General features: G+C 48.8%; 7 protein-coding genes across 7 annotated transcripts; 1 reads left to right on the forward strand and 6 right to left on the reverse strand.

Moving 5' to 3' along the window:
• Positions 1-159: 159 nt before the first annotated feature.
• F9C07_2284661 (uracil-regulated protein 1) lies at positions 160-1,924 on the reverse strand. The gene is made up of 4 exons (XM_041292762.2): positions 1,714-1,924; positions 697-1,653; positions 357-638; positions 160-303 (listed from the first exon to the last, which is right to left on the reverse strand). Exons 1-4 carry the CDS (start codon positions 1,804-1,806, stop codon positions 298-300), a joined length of 1,338 nt encoding a protein of 445 aa, XP_041147451.2. The 5' UTR covers positions 1,807-1,924; the 3' UTR covers positions 160-297.
• Positions 1,925-2,908: 984 nt separating this feature from the next.
• F9C07_2284662 (putative ATP dependent RNA helicase) lies at positions 2,909-5,161 on the reverse strand. The gene is made up of 6 exons (XM_041292763.2): positions 4,704-5,161; positions 4,465-4,630; positions 3,903-4,400; positions 3,605-3,842; positions 3,358-3,558; positions 2,909-3,295 (listed from the first exon to the last, which is right to left on the reverse strand). Exons 1-6 carry the CDS (start codon positions 4,789-4,791, stop codon positions 3,023-3,025), a joined length of 1,464 nt encoding a protein of 487 aa, XP_041147452.1. The 5' UTR covers positions 4,792-5,161; the 3' UTR covers positions 2,909-3,022.
• Positions 5,162-5,567: 406 nt separating this feature from the next.
• On the forward strand, positions 5,568-8,116 carry F9C07_2233921 (actin polymerization protein Bzz1; the record flags this gene model as incomplete). The annotated part of the gene is made up of 6 exons (XM_041292753.1): positions 5,568-5,612; positions 5,668-5,694; positions 5,795-6,322; positions 6,368-6,448; positions 6,500-7,658; positions 7,722-8,116. 6 exons carry the CDS (start codon positions 5,568-5,570, stop codon positions 8,114-8,116), a joined length of 2,235 nt encoding a protein of 744 aa, XP_041147453.1.
• Positions 8,117-8,560: 444 nt separating this feature from the next.
• Positions 8,561-9,498, reverse strand: F9C07_6464 (copper fist DNA binding domain-containing protein; the record flags this gene model as incomplete). The annotated part of the gene is made up of 3 exons (XM_041286311.2): positions 8,561-9,030; positions 9,218-9,351; positions 9,423-9,498. The coding sequence occupies 3 exons, from the start codon at positions 9,496-9,498 to the stop codon at positions 8,587-8,589; spliced, it is 654 nt and encodes a 217-aa protein (XP_041147454.2). The 3' UTR covers positions 8,561-8,586.
• Positions 9,499-11,584: 2,086 nt separating this feature from the next.
• Positions 11,585-11,859, reverse strand: F9C07_6463 (uncharacterized protein; the record flags this gene model as incomplete). The annotated part of the gene is made up of 2 exons (XM_071511471.1): positions 11,585-11,645; positions 11,753-11,859. 2 exons carry the CDS (start codon positions 11,857-11,859, stop codon positions 11,585-11,587), a joined length of 168 nt encoding a protein of 55 aa, XP_071364346.1.
• Positions 11,860-12,249: 390 nt separating this feature from the next.
• On the reverse strand, positions 12,250-14,661 carry F9C07_1639319 (putative transporter). Its single transcript, XM_071508275.1, has 4 exons — positions 14,112-14,661; positions 13,982-14,057; positions 13,620-13,930; positions 12,250-13,546 (listed from the first exon to the last, which is right to left on the reverse strand). Exons 1-4 carry the CDS (start codon positions 14,304-14,306, stop codon positions 12,467-12,469), a joined length of 1,662 nt encoding a protein of 553 aa, XP_071364347.1. The 5' UTR covers positions 14,307-14,661; the 3' UTR covers positions 12,250-12,466.
• A 66-nt stretch (positions 14,662-14,727) lies between these two features.
• Positions 14,728-16,440, reverse strand: F9C07_2284666 (uncharacterized protein). Its single transcript, XM_041286314.2, has 3 exons — positions 16,360-16,440; positions 15,442-16,304; positions 14,728-15,380 (listed from the first exon to the last, which is right to left on the reverse strand). Exons 2-3 carry the CDS (start codon positions 16,274-16,276, stop codon positions 14,992-14,994), a joined length of 1,224 nt encoding a protein of 407 aa, XP_041147456.2. The 5' UTR covers positions 16,277-16,304; positions 16,360-16,440; the 3' UTR covers positions 14,728-14,991.
• Between the last annotated feature and the right edge of the window lie 14 nt (positions 16,441-16,454).

Consider the following 16,454-nt stretch of genomic DNA (forward strand, 5'->3'; position numbering starts at 1 on the left):
TGTCGGAAGTGTTGCCGGTCGTTGGTGAATCATCTTTGTCTGTATTACTTCAGTATAGAAATCTACGATTAGATCTACCTAAGCTATGCACATATCACCACTACGATTACGGTCATGTGGATGTTATACAACTTTTACACCAAATATCAAGGTAAGGAGTTTCGTTTATAGAGTTCAATTAACTATGGATAGGATGGCGCAATGAAAATCTCATTAGTGAGCTCATTCGGAATTCAGATCGTGATATGTTATCGTCCAGTTCGTAGCTTGATATGTCAATATCATTATGAGCCCAGTTTAATGCTATGTAGACGTTAGTGGACGGTTATTCTATAATAGATAAGGGACTAGCTTACCGTGATATCCTCCCACTTCTCCCACCCGCGTCCCTTTACCTCGGCCAGCTCTTCCATGGTATATTGTCGTCCCGTTGTGAAATATCCGGCGTTGATCTTTGCGTCGATCTCGACACGCGAGTCATCGGGGATCATATCTTCGGGGATAGGGACTCGTTCGAGGATCTTAATGCCCGATTGGACGATCGCGTCATGTTTCATGTTGGACATGGAGAGCATGCGGTCGATCTTCTTTATGCCGAGCCAATGGAGGATGTCAGGCATGAGGGCTTGGAAGCGCATCTATATAGAATGTTAGTATAGTGATAGTAGGTAGTATAAATTTGAAGTGATGACATACATCTCTCACACCAGCGATGTTCTCAGTCCGCGTAAAGTACTTGTCTGCCGTGTCACCACCACGCTTGCGGGCGTTGTACACAAGGTACTTGATGACCTCGCCCAGAGCACGACCTTCCTTTCGGAAATAGATAACAACTCCACTGCCTCCGTTCTGGGCTTCGCGGATCGCTTCCCGGATACCGAACGCCAGATATGGCCGGCATGTACAGATATCAGACTGGAAGACATCACTTCCATTACACTCATCGTGGATACGCAAGGCTAGTTTGACGTTCTCATCAGACACACGCTCAGGTGGTCCAAAGATATACACCGTCAAACCACCAATAGGCGGCAAGAAGACCTTGAGATCCGGTCGAGTGATCAGCTCCGGATAGCTCCCACCAGTGTGTTCGAAGAGCGTCCGACGCAGGATAGGTTCCGAGACGCCGAATCGGTCCGCAACTCCAGGCAGATACCACACCGGCTCGACAGCGACCTTCGTCACCCGGACTTCACCCGAGGAGTCTACCACGATTGAACCATCCACGTCAAGCTGTCCGTCTCGCACTGCCTCCCCAATCTCCGCCAGTTTCATATTAGCGCGGGTCACCGCCATGGTAGGCCGAATGTCCCAACCGGCGTTCAACTCATCCCGGAATTGGTTGACGATATCGTGACCGTAGGGGTCCATTGACACGATCTTGTCTTTGTCGGCCCAGGCGGGCTGCCAGGGGAAATTAAAGGTGGGTTCACTGTTCTTAAAGTCCGGACGGAAGTCAGGGGGGAGGTCGCCCGCAGCAATGGCCAGGGCGTTGTAGATGCTGTAGCTACCGCCATGGGCGCCCATTGCATTGCGTCGTTTCAGCAATGGCCCGCTGCGCGAGACCACTACTGGACCACGGGATTTGGCATCTTTTGCACCCCAGTTCAGGGGCACGGGGTCTATACCGCTTTGCCCGGGATAGGTGGTCAACTAGTTCGTAGATCAGTGTGAGGGGAGATTTGCAGTGGAGTATTCTAAGTGCGAACTTACGACAATGTGTGTGCTATAGTGAGATTCTGGTGAAGGGGCGGCCTGGACGGTTGTCCCGTCAGCTCTAGTCGTTTCGGGGCTATCTGTGGTCATAATGGTAGGTGGTGGTTAGGATAGGGATGAAGATGGAGGAGGTAAGTGAAGAAGAAAGGAAGAGGGAAAGGGAAACCAAGGGATATATATGAAAAGCAAAAGCAGGAAAATGGAAAGGAGCAGAACGTCTCATTTTACAGCTTGCATTCCCTCCTTACTGCATGTGACCTGTGAATTGGTACTGTAATCATTGACTTGAACTTTCTTTCATTCTGGTCTCTCCGCACCTTATCGTATCGTATCGCCTTATCATTGTTTCCCCTCTATCGATAGTGACCGTTATCTCCTGAGTAATACCACCATCTCCACCAGAAATGATAAGCTCAACAAGATATCGTATATTAATTCCCTACCTCTGGACTCCTGAGTAAATTTAATTTTACCTCGTGCACACATTCCAAAGGGGTCTTGGGCTCCTGTCTGCTGAATGCAAGATGATGTTGGACTGGCTGCAACGCGGGGTTGCGGCAAATCAAAACCCCCTCATTCCAAGAATCTGGAATGACCTGTCGACTGCTACACTGGAACCACGTTACTCGACATCAAAACCCAACCAAAACTGCTACCTAATCGGTCCTCATCGGTGGAAATTACTTGATAACTGCCTATTACTCAATCGATATTTGATCACCTCCGTTTGTATTGAATCGGTTAGATTATACTCATAACTCTGTTCAATGTAGAATATATATATCTATGCTACCACCATGGACCCAGCCAACCTAGTAGCCTTACATTCTCCGGAGAGAATATTACAATGCCTTATAAGACCTCCGTATAAATTTAGGGCTATATACTTTTATGACCCCCGCATAAGCTATAGCTACGAATAGTAGTCGAGTGATTAAGAGCTCTCGCGCACGTGACTTCTGCTTGACTACTACTGGATTACTGACAAAAGCGACCCTCACGTCCCTAATAGATAGCCAGCTGCCGTAGTCAGTTCAACCAGACAAGTTCGCCATACTTTCATGGGCCGTACGAGCCGGTAGTGTAGGAATGCATTGCGAGACGACGTGAGCGAACGACCATCGGGATTTGTTCTACGGGATTCAACATAGTGGCGGTGTGATGACCTACGACCGCTTTACAATATCTACAGGCTGATTGAACTTCTCAAAATATGGTCATGTCAATTGGTATCTATTATTCTTCGGGACTTTTCTCCACATAAGAAAACCTCGTAAATCTTCACATAAGCATGAAAGCCGTGACTTCACCGCCCGAACTGGGCCTGGGCGCGGGTGTTCTTGATAGTCTTTTTGATGATATCCTCAACTTCGTCCCAGTCCTTCGTATCCACCCGCTGGATAGTGCAGTTAAAGTACTGTTGGATTTGGTTGAGCATATTCCACTCTTCCCGGTTGGAGACGAACGAGATGGAGACACCCACACGGCCGAAACGTCCGGTACGACCGATACGGTGCAGGTAGGTCTGGAAGTCCGCCTGGCGTTCCGGCGCGCCGGGTTGATGAAGCTCTGGGATGTCCTGGGCACTAAATTAGTATTTATTTCTATCAATGGTGGCAGCGTGTCCTCATTTCGACTCACATAATTGATAACCATGGACACTGTAGAGACATCAATACCTCTGGCGAGCACGTTGGTGGTAATCAACACCTTAGCCTGGCCAGCACGGAATTGGTCAATGACAGCGTCACGCTGAGAGCCTTCAATACCACCAGTCAGGGATGCAACGGTATGGCCTTCGGCGACCATGCGCTTCTCAATCTCAGCGGCGGATGCTCGTGTCTATTAACTGTTAGATGCGACTTAATAAATGAGCTGGGCTACCAACCTTAACGAAAATGATAGAGGAAGCGACAGTAAGAAGACCGTAGAGCTGGACAAGAGTCTTATACTTATCCTCCTCGTCGGAACAGTCAAGATAAAGTTGCTTGATACCCTCGACGGTCAGCTCTTCGTGCTGCAGCGTAAGTTCGTTGGCCTGCGGGGCAAATTTGGACGCGTATTGGTGAACGTGGGTGGGGAAGGTGGCGGAGAAAAGAACGACTTGGATATCCTTTGGCAGCAAACTGCGTACGGTTAGCTGAAACTGCCCTAGCTAAGTAGGAAAGGAAGATTGAGGAACTCACGCCTTGACACGGATACACTGGTCGCCCAAGCCTTGCTGGTCGAGCATGTTATCCGCCTCATCCAAAACAAGAACCTTCAGCTTATTCGCAACCATGACACGCTTCCTGATCATGTCCATGACTGTTCCCGGAGTACCAACAACAACGGAGGACTCGATTTTCGAATGGCGACTGTTAGTGTCTGCAGGAACGGCTGTTGAGACGTTAAGACCGTCCAGGAACTGGCCCATGCACTGGACGACACCAACAATCTGACGGGCCAGCTCTCGAGTTGGAGCCAAGATCAAAGCCTGGGGCGTCTTTTGCGCCTGTTCTGTTGAGAGGTCCAAACGGCTCAGGGCATTGAGGACGAACGCAGCTGTCTTTCCGGTACCCGACTGCGACTGGCCGACCAGATTCTTAGGAGGGTTGTTCAAGAGCAACGGGAGCGCTCTTTCTTGAATCTTCGAGGGTTTACGGAAGTTCATGGCAGAGAGTCCTTGCAAGATGCGAGGGTCCCTAGTGAACGACATTTCATCAGCTGAGATGGAATGGCAAATCCAAAGCACGAGGTTTCACATACAGTCCAAGGTCCTCAAAACTCTTCACCGAATAAAGAGGGTTGTTAGGATCTGCCTGGAGATCGCTGAGTTTGACTTCGACCGTGTAGTCAGGCTCGTTAAGTTCGGAGCCACCCAACTGAGCGGCAGCGCCATCGGCCTGTTCATTGTCGGTAGTTTCAGTAGTTCCTGCGCAAAGGTGATGTTAGTAGTTGTCGTATAGATCACGTATGGCGGCCGCTATTGAAAACAACGCGTATACCTTCAGGCTTCGATCCATCGGCCGTCGTGATACGATCTGCCAGAGGGTTACCAGCGGAGGCAGTTTCGGCAGGTTGTTCCGCAGACATCGTGAAGGAGGTTTGCGAAATAGAGAGAATCAGAAGATTGGACAAAGGGTGTCAGGGCGAGGTAGAGGCGATCAAGACGGTGAAGAGACGGCCCGCGGGGTAAAGCAAGCAAGCTAGCTGGAGCGGAAAAGAACGATCAGGAGGCGTGGTAAAAGAGAAAGTGGACCTCTCCGTAGAGACTAGGTATTGAGACAGCCTTCCTCAGACGCAAAAGCTCAGAGTAATACAGCAGCGATTATATGCGCCTGGTAGGTATATTCTTAAGAGGGGACGTGACGACAGCCAAAAAACCCAACACCTACCGCCCAGCATACTGCAAACACACTATTCCTGGTTAGGCGAACGACTGGACGGATATAATCTAACTTTATAGGGGAGGCGGTGGAGTATGTGGCTCAGTACAGTAAGGCATGACGTAATATTACACCTATCTTGGCCCGGTGCAGGTCCGAGAGCCGCCAACGTGGCCTGAGAAAGTCGTTCGGTATTGTCACCGGCGTTACTCCAGCCATCTTCCCCGCTTCCGCATGCCCCCTTCAGGTAGCCTGATAGATTGTCAGGTACAGATCCGCTTAGCGGTTGGTCACTCCTTTATATCCAGAGCGAAATCACGACGAATCATTCGTGTCGCACAAGAAAAGACAGCACGTGGAGGTACGTGGCTAAGCCAGTCCCAATCATAGCTGCCTAAGTCTAACAGATATTCGTCTTAAAGCTTTGTCCTTTACATCGAAAAGTCTCATGCGCGCGATCTCTGAGGGGCTGTCACATCTACAATGGCAACACCCGATGTGGCTCCTCAATTTGGAGCGGAACTAAAGGTATTCATGGTACAGACACAATGAGATAGATAAATCTAATGCGAATCTACAACAGGATGCGTTCAAACCGGTCAACAATTGGGTATGTATGCCTTTGGTCACTTCCCACCTCCATGCTTCACTGAATACAGTTGTGGCACCATTGACTCCAGCAGACACTTACTGATATCTCTTTTGACCAGGTTTCCCACGGGGTACAATGGCTCGACGAGATACAACAATTCTACCGGGAACGGAGCGCCATCGAAAAGGAGTACGCCGCCAAGCTGACGGCCCTCTGCAGAAAATACCAGGATCGCAAAGCCAAGAAAATAAGCACATTGAGCGTCGGAGATACTCCAACGATGACTCCAGGTTCACTTGAAAGCGCTTCACTTACCACTTGGACTACCCACCTAACCACCGTTGAAGCGCATGCGGGAGAACGTGATCAGTTCGCTACAAACCTCCTTGTCCAGGTTGCGGAACCTCTGAAACTAGCTGCGACGCAATATGAGGAAATCAGAAAGTCTCACGTTGAATTTCATGCGAAACTGGAAAAGGAAAGAGACGCCGCCTATGGCGACCTCAAGAAGGCAAAGGGCAAATACGATGGGGTGTGCCAAGAAGTGGAGGGAAAGCGCAAAAAGATGGAGAATTCGTTCGATCACAGTAAACCCAAGGCACAGGCCGCATATCAGCAGCAGATCTTGGAAATGAACAACGTCAAGGTTGGTAGCACCGATCCGCCTGAAGACCGTTGCTAACTGAGGCAGAATTCGTACCTCATCAGCATAAACGTGACAAACAAGTTGAAGGAACGGTTCTACCATGAATACGTCCCGGAGCTACTAGATGTGAGAAACAGTCCTGGGAATCGAAAACTGCATAGCTAATACTGTTTCCAGAGCCTGCAAAACCTCAACGAAATGCGCGTATCGAAGTTGAATTCACTATGGTCACTTGCGGCGCAACTGGAAAAATCTTCATTATCTAAGAGTATGGAACACATGGCCCATCTACTCAACGAAATCCCACGGAATGTCCCACACCTCGATTCGCTCATGTTCCTGCGCCACAATGTCAGCCAGTCCCAGGAACCACCTAATATGACCTTTGAGCCTAGCCCTGTTTGGCACGATGACGAAGCGCTTGTCACCGATGAGACTGCGAAGGTCTTCTTGCGCAACCTTCTCAGCAAGAGTAAAACACAGGTCCGAGAACTGAGAGTTGAGGCCGACCAGAAACGCAGGGATGTCGAAACGTCCAAGCGGATCCGCGAGAACATCCAACAAGGCAAAGACAACCGAAGCGAGGTCGAGGTAGTCCGATCTATTTTCTACCTGCAGGGTGCTTTGCATGAAGTGGAGCGGAAGAAGCTCACTGCCGAGGTCGAAACATCCACTATCATGTCGGTAGTTGGTGATCTATCGTTGGGTGCCAAGAATCACAACTTCAAGTCGCAAACGTTTAAGATCCCGACCAACTGTGACCTCTGCGGGGAGCGGATATGGGGACTCTCGGCGAAGGGATTTGATTGCAGGGATTGCGGATATACGTGTCACAGCAAATGCCAGATGAAAGTCCCCGCAGAATGTCCTGGCGAACAGAATAAGGAAGAGAAGAAGAAGCTCAAAGCGGAACGACAAGAACAGGCCAATGCTACACCACACCTCGACCTTGAGCCGACAACTACTGGTTCATCTGCCGCGCCGTCCCTAACTCGGAAGGATACGATGAACTCATTGAGTTCAGGGTACGCGGTGAGTGCCAACCGGTCGTTGTCCAACGCTGCCAGCCAGCCAGCGTTGGCTAACCCGACCGAATCGGCTGCTCCATCTCCGGTGCCAGAAGCGGCGGCAACTCCAGCCCCTGTTCAGGAAACCAAGCCTAAGAGAAATAGGGTCCTAGCTCCACCCCCTGCGCAATACGTCAAGGCTCCGCCAGTAGCTGAAACGACGAAGCCAAGCGAACCACGCGGCAAGATGGTCTATCCATTCCAAGCTGGAGGAGCCGACGAAATAACCGTTCAAGATGGGGATGATGTAACTATTCTTGAACCGGATGGTGAGTGTTCCCACATGTTCAATAGAAACGTTGAAGCCTTACTGACTTCCTAACCTTCATTAGATGGATCTGGATGGATGCGCGTCCGCGCTGGCTCGGCCGAGGGCCTCGTCCCAGCCTCTTACGTGGAACCGGCACCCGCGGCGTCCGCAGCCCCTGCGACCAGCCCCGGGATGGCTGAACGTCCGGGATCCACTTATTCCACCTCCTCCGCCTCATTGGCAGGTAGTGCGGTGGGCAAGAAAGTCGGACCGGCCGTAGCACCTCGCCGGGGCGCTAAGAAGCTGCAGTACGTCGAAGCGTTGTACGACTACGAGGCCCGCAGCGATATGGAATGGAGCATGGTGGAAGGCGACCGGTTTGTGCTGGTCAACCGAGACGGCGGGGACGGATGGGCCGACGTGGAAAGAGGAGGAGTGACCAAAAGTGTGCCGGCCAACTACATCCAGGAGGTGTAGTCAGTCGCAAGACTCCGTGTTGTACCGATGTATATACGCACACGGAAGGTATATTTTTATGTCTGTCATTTGCATTGGGGAGCCTGGAGCTGAGGTTCATTATTTTTGGATTAGCGGTCTGGCTATTGTTAAGTATCCGTCTTTTTATTGACCGCTGCACATCCTGGCATAGATCATGTAGCAAGCATTCGCCTCGGCTGTAAAGAAGTTGGACGTCCTATTTTTCCCAATGAGCATAGCATTTGCCTCGACAACGTCGACATATGTGCTTGACCATAATCTATGGCACTGGCACGAACATATATGCATGAAAGAATGTAACCCCCCCGTTAAGCATACAAGCTAAATGCAAGGAAGAGGGAAAAGAACCCACCCAATAATAAAAACACAAGATCATCACTCATCATCGTCATCATCATCATCGTAAAACCTTTTAACGCTCATCCCCCCACCCCCCAACACCACCAATGTTAGAGCGCATCCTCCGACAACCACGACCAATCCTCCTGCAGAACCCCTCCCTCCAACGCCCCAACATCCAAATCCTCCAACGAGAACCCGCCATCCCCAAACGCGCCCTCCCCAAACAACAACCGCCCCGTCGGATCCGCATCCAACGGACTAACCATCGACAACGACACAGGCACATCACCCATGGAGCACAACGCCGGCGTCACAAACTCGCCTCCGGTGAACGGCAGCGCCATACTCGACCGCGCAAACGGCTCCGGCTGAAACTGCGGCTGCTGCTGCTGCGGCGATTGCTGCTGCGGTGGCGCGGACACCACGGGACCCGACGCGGCCATAATCTGGGGACGACTCTGGGGACTCGGCGTCGGCGAACTGGACGAGGGTCTCGGCGCAATAGGAACTAAGACAGAATTCGAACGCGAAGAGACTCTAGCGGCACCTCTCTGGAACAAGCGAAACTCAATGAAACAACCCAACATCAGCCTGTGGTGTTTTATATAAAATGGTTTCCCAGTGTGTGTGTGTGTGTGTGGCTTATGTGATATATTTCTTTTTTCATTCAGAGTTTCTTTTTCCTTGTCTTTTTGGCTTTTGGTTCTAGGTTCATAGGGGTGCTTGGTCACATTGTACTTTTGAAGAGGATTTGGCCTCGGCCTCGCGTTTGAGCTTGGTATGCTCTTCTGGTGTTGGGCAGGGAGTGTTGTGGCATACGGAGCAGGTGGAGAAGGGTCGACCTTTCCGATTGATACGGATTAGCGGTCGATCTGGGTTGTTTTGTTTCTCAGTTAGATATGGTATTCATGATAGAAAGTGAGGATGTAGACAAGAGACACACCATGATGTTTACAAGTCGTCACACGGTGTCCGCGGACGCAAGCTTCACAAGCCCACTTTTCACCGTCGATGAGCATTCCTTGAGGAGTATGAGCGGATCGACGAGCATGGTGGACGGGTGACGATCGAATTTATACGTGAGCAGAGGGTCTGAAAGAGGAAATGACAAAAGGGTAAGAAAATAAAAAAATAAATTAAAAGGAATAAAAAACTCAAAAAACGCTGCATCACAAGAAAGAAAAAAAAAAAAAAAAAAAAAAAAAAAAACAACCACAGCCACAAATACTATGACATCGATACTACTCTACGGGAGGTTACTAAGGAACGTCCAGATTGGGAAGTAGGTCAGTCTGTAACCCTCATTGAACTGAAACTAACGGAACAAAGTTGAGATCGCTGCATGGATAGAATCGGTAAGAGATACACAAAGCAGTCATTTACTATGCGGGATTTTCCCCTCTCAGCTGGTCGCTTTTAATTTACTGTGTGGGAAGGATTTTTTTCCCACAGTTTTTCTGCTGTGATTACCAGGTACATTACATTCCTCATCTGTGTTAGTGAGTGCGGCAAAACGGTGAAATGGAATGGTGCAGCAAATTCCCTCATACATTGGTGCTTTTTCCCATTCATTCAATCCGGCCGGGTTACCCCCTTGGGATGGGCAATCCTGCTGCCTGGACCCGAACTAAGGTACGGGTTTGCTAAATATTGGGTCGTGGTCCTTGAGATATTATCCGGCAAGTGTCATGAAATTGGGAAGGGTGACGCTCGGGGCAGGTTGTGGCTGGTGCTGGAGCTCTGAAAAGCTATGACTTTTTTTTTTTTTTCTTTTAATTTCCGATTCAACTTTATAGCTAATTCCATTATCATTTGAAGAGTTAGGAAATATTTCCAATTCAAATAGACAATCTCTCTTAAATTGGTATGAAAATCCATAGAAGGTCTCTTCCCCTCTGACGTAGTGAAACCGCCCAGATGATCAGATGCAAACTTCAAAGAGATCATCTCGCTTGCCAGGACCACCACCGAAGAAACACCAAGCAAAAGAAGTAATGAATGGAGGTGGCTGAGCAGCATCGGCAACATCTTGGCAACTTAACCTCTTTCTTTCCCCTTCTCCTCCCCGAAGCTTAAGCTCGAGCCAATCCGGACGGTCGTCGTGGCGCAGGATGCAAATAAGCTATGCTTCAGTATGAGTGATTAATTCCCCTCGGCGGTTCAGGGTCAGATTAGCAGCCCGAGTACTAGCAGCTGTAGTAGTGGTAACTATAGTAGGGCTCCATATTATAGCGGGCACCCGTCGTAAGCGAGAATAACGTCGCAAGGATACGCTGTGGCCCACCATGGACGTGGATTGGTCGTGGTTCAGCTAAGCTACGCTAAGGTTGCTAAGCTAAATAGGCAGGTGCTTCGAATTGGAGTGCAGCACGATGCATGAGGCATTTTATTCGCTTCGCATTATCATTACTACATGATTATCTGGAGTCGTGGATCGGGTTGGCTGTACTTGTCAGATTAGGTTCGGAGGTTTCGTGACAACGTGCGTGCACGGGTCAGTTTTCTCTTTTGTTTTGTGCCTAGGTAGTATCTATTTGCTACTGTGATTTGTCTTATGATTGTCTTGGTTTTACTAAATAACCACCGGTCCCGTGGCTTTGAGATTTTTGTTGACGTGTTTTCTAAAAAATCGTGGATTCATTACCTCTTTACCTATCGATCTATCTATCCTCCTACCTATTTGTCTATACATTGAATGAGTCATGTCTTCCGTCTCGGAATCTCGTGTCTCATGACTTGCCTTCCTCGGATCCCGCCGAACATAACCCTATGTACCTCCCTTAGTCAGCAATGCACGTTATGCTCCAACTTCCACTTGGAGATCATCTTGTGTGGCATGAATCAACTACAGTAACCAGCAGGAAACCCGTTCCTCCTAATCTCAAGGACTCTCTCATCGACTTTGACGAGGTTACAGCCGGAGCCTGGCTCCTTACCGTATCCGGCGCATTCAGTTTCTCAGCCAACACCTGGCCGTTACTTATTCAAATTGAGGGTACTGCCGACATTTGATGGTCTTGACCCTTCAGATACTGTAAAACGGTCAAGGAGGACAATAATTATCATGGAGCACTGAGTTACGGGCCAGAGAAATGACCTTGTACCTTAATAGAGGTGTCTAGTGGATTCGCCAGAATGGGGTACCCTTGACAAGGAACGCCTTTCCCTATCGTCAATCTTCAGACTGAAGTGGGCTAGATAAAGTGAAGTTCGTCTTGTCTCGTTTCGTCTTATCCATTTTATGCACCCAAATAATAACAACGCTGACCCTACCATACAGCGAACCAAACCCCTTGTCTACTTCTAGGAATGAGGATTGAATGATCGTGCTTTCCACGCGGCAAACGGTGGAATACGTGTGGCTTCTCTCCAGCCGACATGGAGAGATAACAACAATTATGTATCTCTACCTCGTGTGGGTAAAATTGGAATATGCCGGCAAAAACTACTCCATGCAACTCGGAGATATCGCATGGATCAGGCCATGGAGGGGTATGCGGATATCCATAGATATTAAAGTTGCCACACAGTCTAACCCTACCCCACAGAGTTAGTCTCGATATTCACTAAGGTCAGCATTCTACTGTTCGGGTCTTACAGCTCAACAACCAACCAGGAAGAGCTTCATTGCAAAGGACAATACCGCAGTATCATATATTGACGTACCGTGAGATTCACGTACTCAACAGTAATCGATAGTAATAAAAAGCACCCTGTTATTAAACTCCGGATTGCTGTCCCACACTCCATTTACTCTCAGAGACTCTGTAAAGTATATACTTGCTTACTATACTGAAAAATGGCATTTTCATCTTATTCCGGGGACTGGGACAATTATCCCAAACAATCAGACTACCGAAAGCTCCATATACTACTAGGCAAGTGAACATTGGAAGATTTAAAAATACAGGCCTCTATTAATGCACATTATATAACAATTCTTAGTAGGCTTATTAACAGCCCTATGAGCTCACCAAACTCAGCCTCTTACTTCACTTGTGTTGCTGTCTTATTAGTTTCTCCTACATCCTCCTGGGCAGGCTCACCCGCTGTCAGGGTATAGTCTTTAGTGAGTAAACTCAAGAGTGCGCTGATTCCTGCCAGAGCACAACAAACAGCCCACACAATACGTAGGCTATCTGAATACGCCGTCTTCAAATCATCCGTAGTTGCAGATTCTGGCATCTTCCGCAGGGCCTCCACCAACAAAATAACGTTCTTACTGTAATCATCTGCATGGGAGGCATGAGCTGGATATTTCATTAGGTTGGAATGCATGCTGTTTTGGAAGATAACACCTCCAATCGCGATTCCGATCGCTTGTCCTAGCGACCGGAAAAAGCTGCACATAGCCACGGCAATTGCCAACTGGCGCGGCTCTGCGGATGCCTGGATCGCGTATATCAGTGCTGGAAAAAGGGATCCGAGCCCGAGGCCAGGAACGAGCATTAGACAGACCCATCCTGCTACGCTGGTATGGGCGTTGATGATGCAGAGAAGGCCAGAGCCAAGACAGGCGAGCAAGGAACCCAGTACTACTGCCCATCGGTAGCAGCCCCAGCGGGTGATTAATAGCCCTATGGTGATGGCACTTGGGCACAGTGTGAATGTCAGCGGCAGTAGCGCGGTTCCGGCCAGGATCGGGGTATAGCCTTTTACGGCTTCGAAGTAGAATGGGAGGTAGTAAAGGACACACCACAGGATGAGGCCGTGCACGATGACGCCGATAAAATTCACTATTGCGGTGGGCGTGCCAAATATGGAGACAGGAATGATGGGGTCCCTAGCTCGGAATATCTCGTGGTAGGCAAATATTATCATCCCAATGATGGCTAGGAGGATCGGGCAGAGGGTTTGGGCGGAGCGCCATGGATGGATTACGCCCCCCCATGTGATTCCGATCAAGCAAGAAGTCATACTGGCCACGAACAAAACCACGCCAATGTAATCGATACTCCGGATTTTGGCATTCAGTGGGGAAGGTGTAGGGGAGTGAGCTTTGAGGGAGAAGGGTATGAGGAAGAGGGATGCCCCTGCAATGGGTACATTGATATAAAAGATCCATCTCTAGAAATGGTAGGCAAAGGTCTGTCAGTTCACGAGTTCATGAGTATAAAAACTGGAGCAATGGCCAATATACCCAGCTAACCTGCTCCGCAAAACCGCCACCCACGATTGGGCCCGTCACAGAGCCGATACTTAGTACCGTCCCAATCATCCCAAAATAATGGCCACGCAGTTGCAATGGCACCAAGTCCGTAATGATAATCTCGATCAATGTTACAACACCTCCTCCACCTACACCCTGGAGCGACCGTCCGGCAATCATGATAGTAAAATTCTGGGAGGTGGCTGCGACGATGGCACCTACAACAAAAAATAGGAGTGCCAGCATGATAAGTGGCTTTCTCCCAAAAAGGTCTGACAGGGATCCAAAACTGGGCTGAAGCACTAGATTGACCTTCAGTTGGGTAAGCATGGTATGGCTCTCGGATGTCTCACCAGTAGAGCATAGTAAGTATGAAGTTCCTGTCCAAAATGCTTCAATTGCGGTTCCTCCAAGCCTCTTGGAAATAATCTGATCCCCATTAGTTACTGCTGCCCACGATAAACAATCTTACTGTGTCCTCACCGGTAGGGCGACTGATATGGATGTTCCATCGAGAGCCACCAGTAGCGCAACAAGAGCTAGCGCTGTGAACGAAAGAATAAAGCTTTTGTTTACATGAACGGCCTTGTGGGCGGGCATGTCTCCAGGCTTTCCCATGCTATATGTTACTAAAATACTTCGGTGTTGAGAGGCTTTTTTTGCAGTTACAACCTTCATCCCTGCGTGTTGCGACGAGTCCCTGACAGTCTCAGTCAAACATATCAGGATCAGGCGGCGCGGTTTTACCCTGGAAAGAAGAGCAATGCCGTAGAATAATCTATTGATAGGAACAGATACGTCGCTAAGGATTGCTAATTTCGCGTGACTTTAACTAAAGGTGTATGCATCTGCCCAATGCAAGGGGTAGAACTAGAGTCACCACATCCTGAAGTCTGGACGAATTCAGATGAGATGAGCAGCTGCAGGGATGCACATTCTCCACAAATCCACAACCACTCCAAGCCAGCTATTTCTGCAAACTTGGTCCACTTAGATGATTAAACCCACAAATTATACGAATATAGAACATAACGGTCCCATCTAGCCGTTGTAACTGCGAGTTACTGATACAGTATACTCCATTCCATAGCTCCGTAATTCAAAACCCGCAGCCCTTAACTGTGTTCTATAACAAAAAATATGTCTCCACTCCACTCTACATATGATTCGTGCTATTGATAGTTACCTAGAGGTTACACAGCTAAGATAGGGACACACTATGTATTGATTTTGTATTGATCATCCATTCATACTGAATCTAGGCAACTGGCTTTGGCACATTTGGCTGATGGTCCAGGTTGCTGGACGCTTAGCGCATCCTGGGCAGCCTAGCAGGACTGGTTCCTCATTCCATTCCACAGCTCTACCCTGCCACTCCATGCTCCCAAAAGCCTGCCACTATGAGATCCTCAAAAAGAAAACGCCGAGTACAGAAAAGCCAAAAGCCGCAGAATGAAATATTAAACGTCTGTCTCGTTATCCCTGTCCCCATTGGAAGCAATGCAACAAGGGATAAATGAATGAGGATACCTCCCGCTTGCAATACAAAGAATATAAATTGATATGTCGGGTTTGACGTGCCAGGAAGCTGAAATGCCGCGCAAAAATGCATATATCCAGATAGTCCAAATGCGACTAACATTGCCGATATACGTGAGACAATTTTTCCCCCTCCGAGACCGATTGTAAACCAGTCAGCAACTGATTTAAAGCCATATGAGAAGTAGGAATGCCAAAAACCCCCCCAGAAGCCTATATGTTCCAGTTAATACTGTCTGCCTTCAACAGAATCGAGTTGGTTTGAAGTATTTACCCAGTATTCCCTTGGTAGTCACTGCGTCCAGCGAGCCCCATGGGCTAGGATGAGCCCATGGAAAGGCATAAAGCCCAAGGAGGCGTGATGTATCAAACGCTGTTACGAGTAACGTAGAGGTAGTGTTAAGTAAATCGATGTCGGCGATAATAGTAATGAGAGATACCGTAACGGCGAGTAAGCCAACGGCAAAGCCGGCATTGCTGCCACCACCTTCTGTCAGGTGAGCCTTAAGCAAAGGAAAAATGTTGACCTGGCAGAACATGACCCAGCTGACCTGGCCAACGAAACGAATGATCAACCGTGCAAGACTAGGAGGATCTGAACGACTCGGGAGGCGCTCTCTGTGCATCCCCCCTGGCGGTCCTTCGATATCGATGGGGACGTGGTAACTCCCCCAGCGATAGCTCCAGCCTATCCCTCTCAAATTGATGAATAAATCGAGTGTCCACGCCAGACGCTCCCAAGAAATGTGGGGTGGGAACTTCTGCCACATGAGACCATCTTCCTGGCACATGGTCGAGCCTTTTGTGGCGTCTCGTACCTCTTTTTGAACGGGGATAAGCCTACAGAAATCCTGGCTGGGATTGTGGATAACAATAAAAGTCAAGGCCCATATACCTATCCATGCTTCAAATAATCCCACCAGATATGAGAACGCAGTGTTTTCGAATCTCACGGACAGAAGGACTACCCAGGACGTCAAGACAACAACAAAGACTGTTGTCCATCGGGTGAGGGCATTTCGATAAAATATGTGAGGTAAATTCAGTGCCAGGAGAATAATCAACGGGCATATAAGAATGGTAGACGAGTGGATGGGGAGAAGCGCCATATGTTGGGATAACTCTGCGATTATTGACCTTGCGGTGGTTCTTAGACTCTGAAAGTAATATAAGTTGCGGAAATTGTATGTACAGAGAATCAGAAGAAAAGAAAATTGCTCTACCTGGATATTTCCAGGCCTGTCCGACTTTTTGGGTAATAAATATTTACGAGTATCTAGCAGTAGT

Source organism: Aspergillus flavus, chromosome 5, assembly GCF_009017415.1.
Source record: "Aspergillus flavus chromosome 5, complete sequence".
In the NCBI taxonomy this organism is placed as follows: domain Eukaryota; kingdom Fungi; phylum Ascomycota; class Eurotiomycetes; order Eurotiales; family Aspergillaceae; genus Aspergillus; species Aspergillus flavus.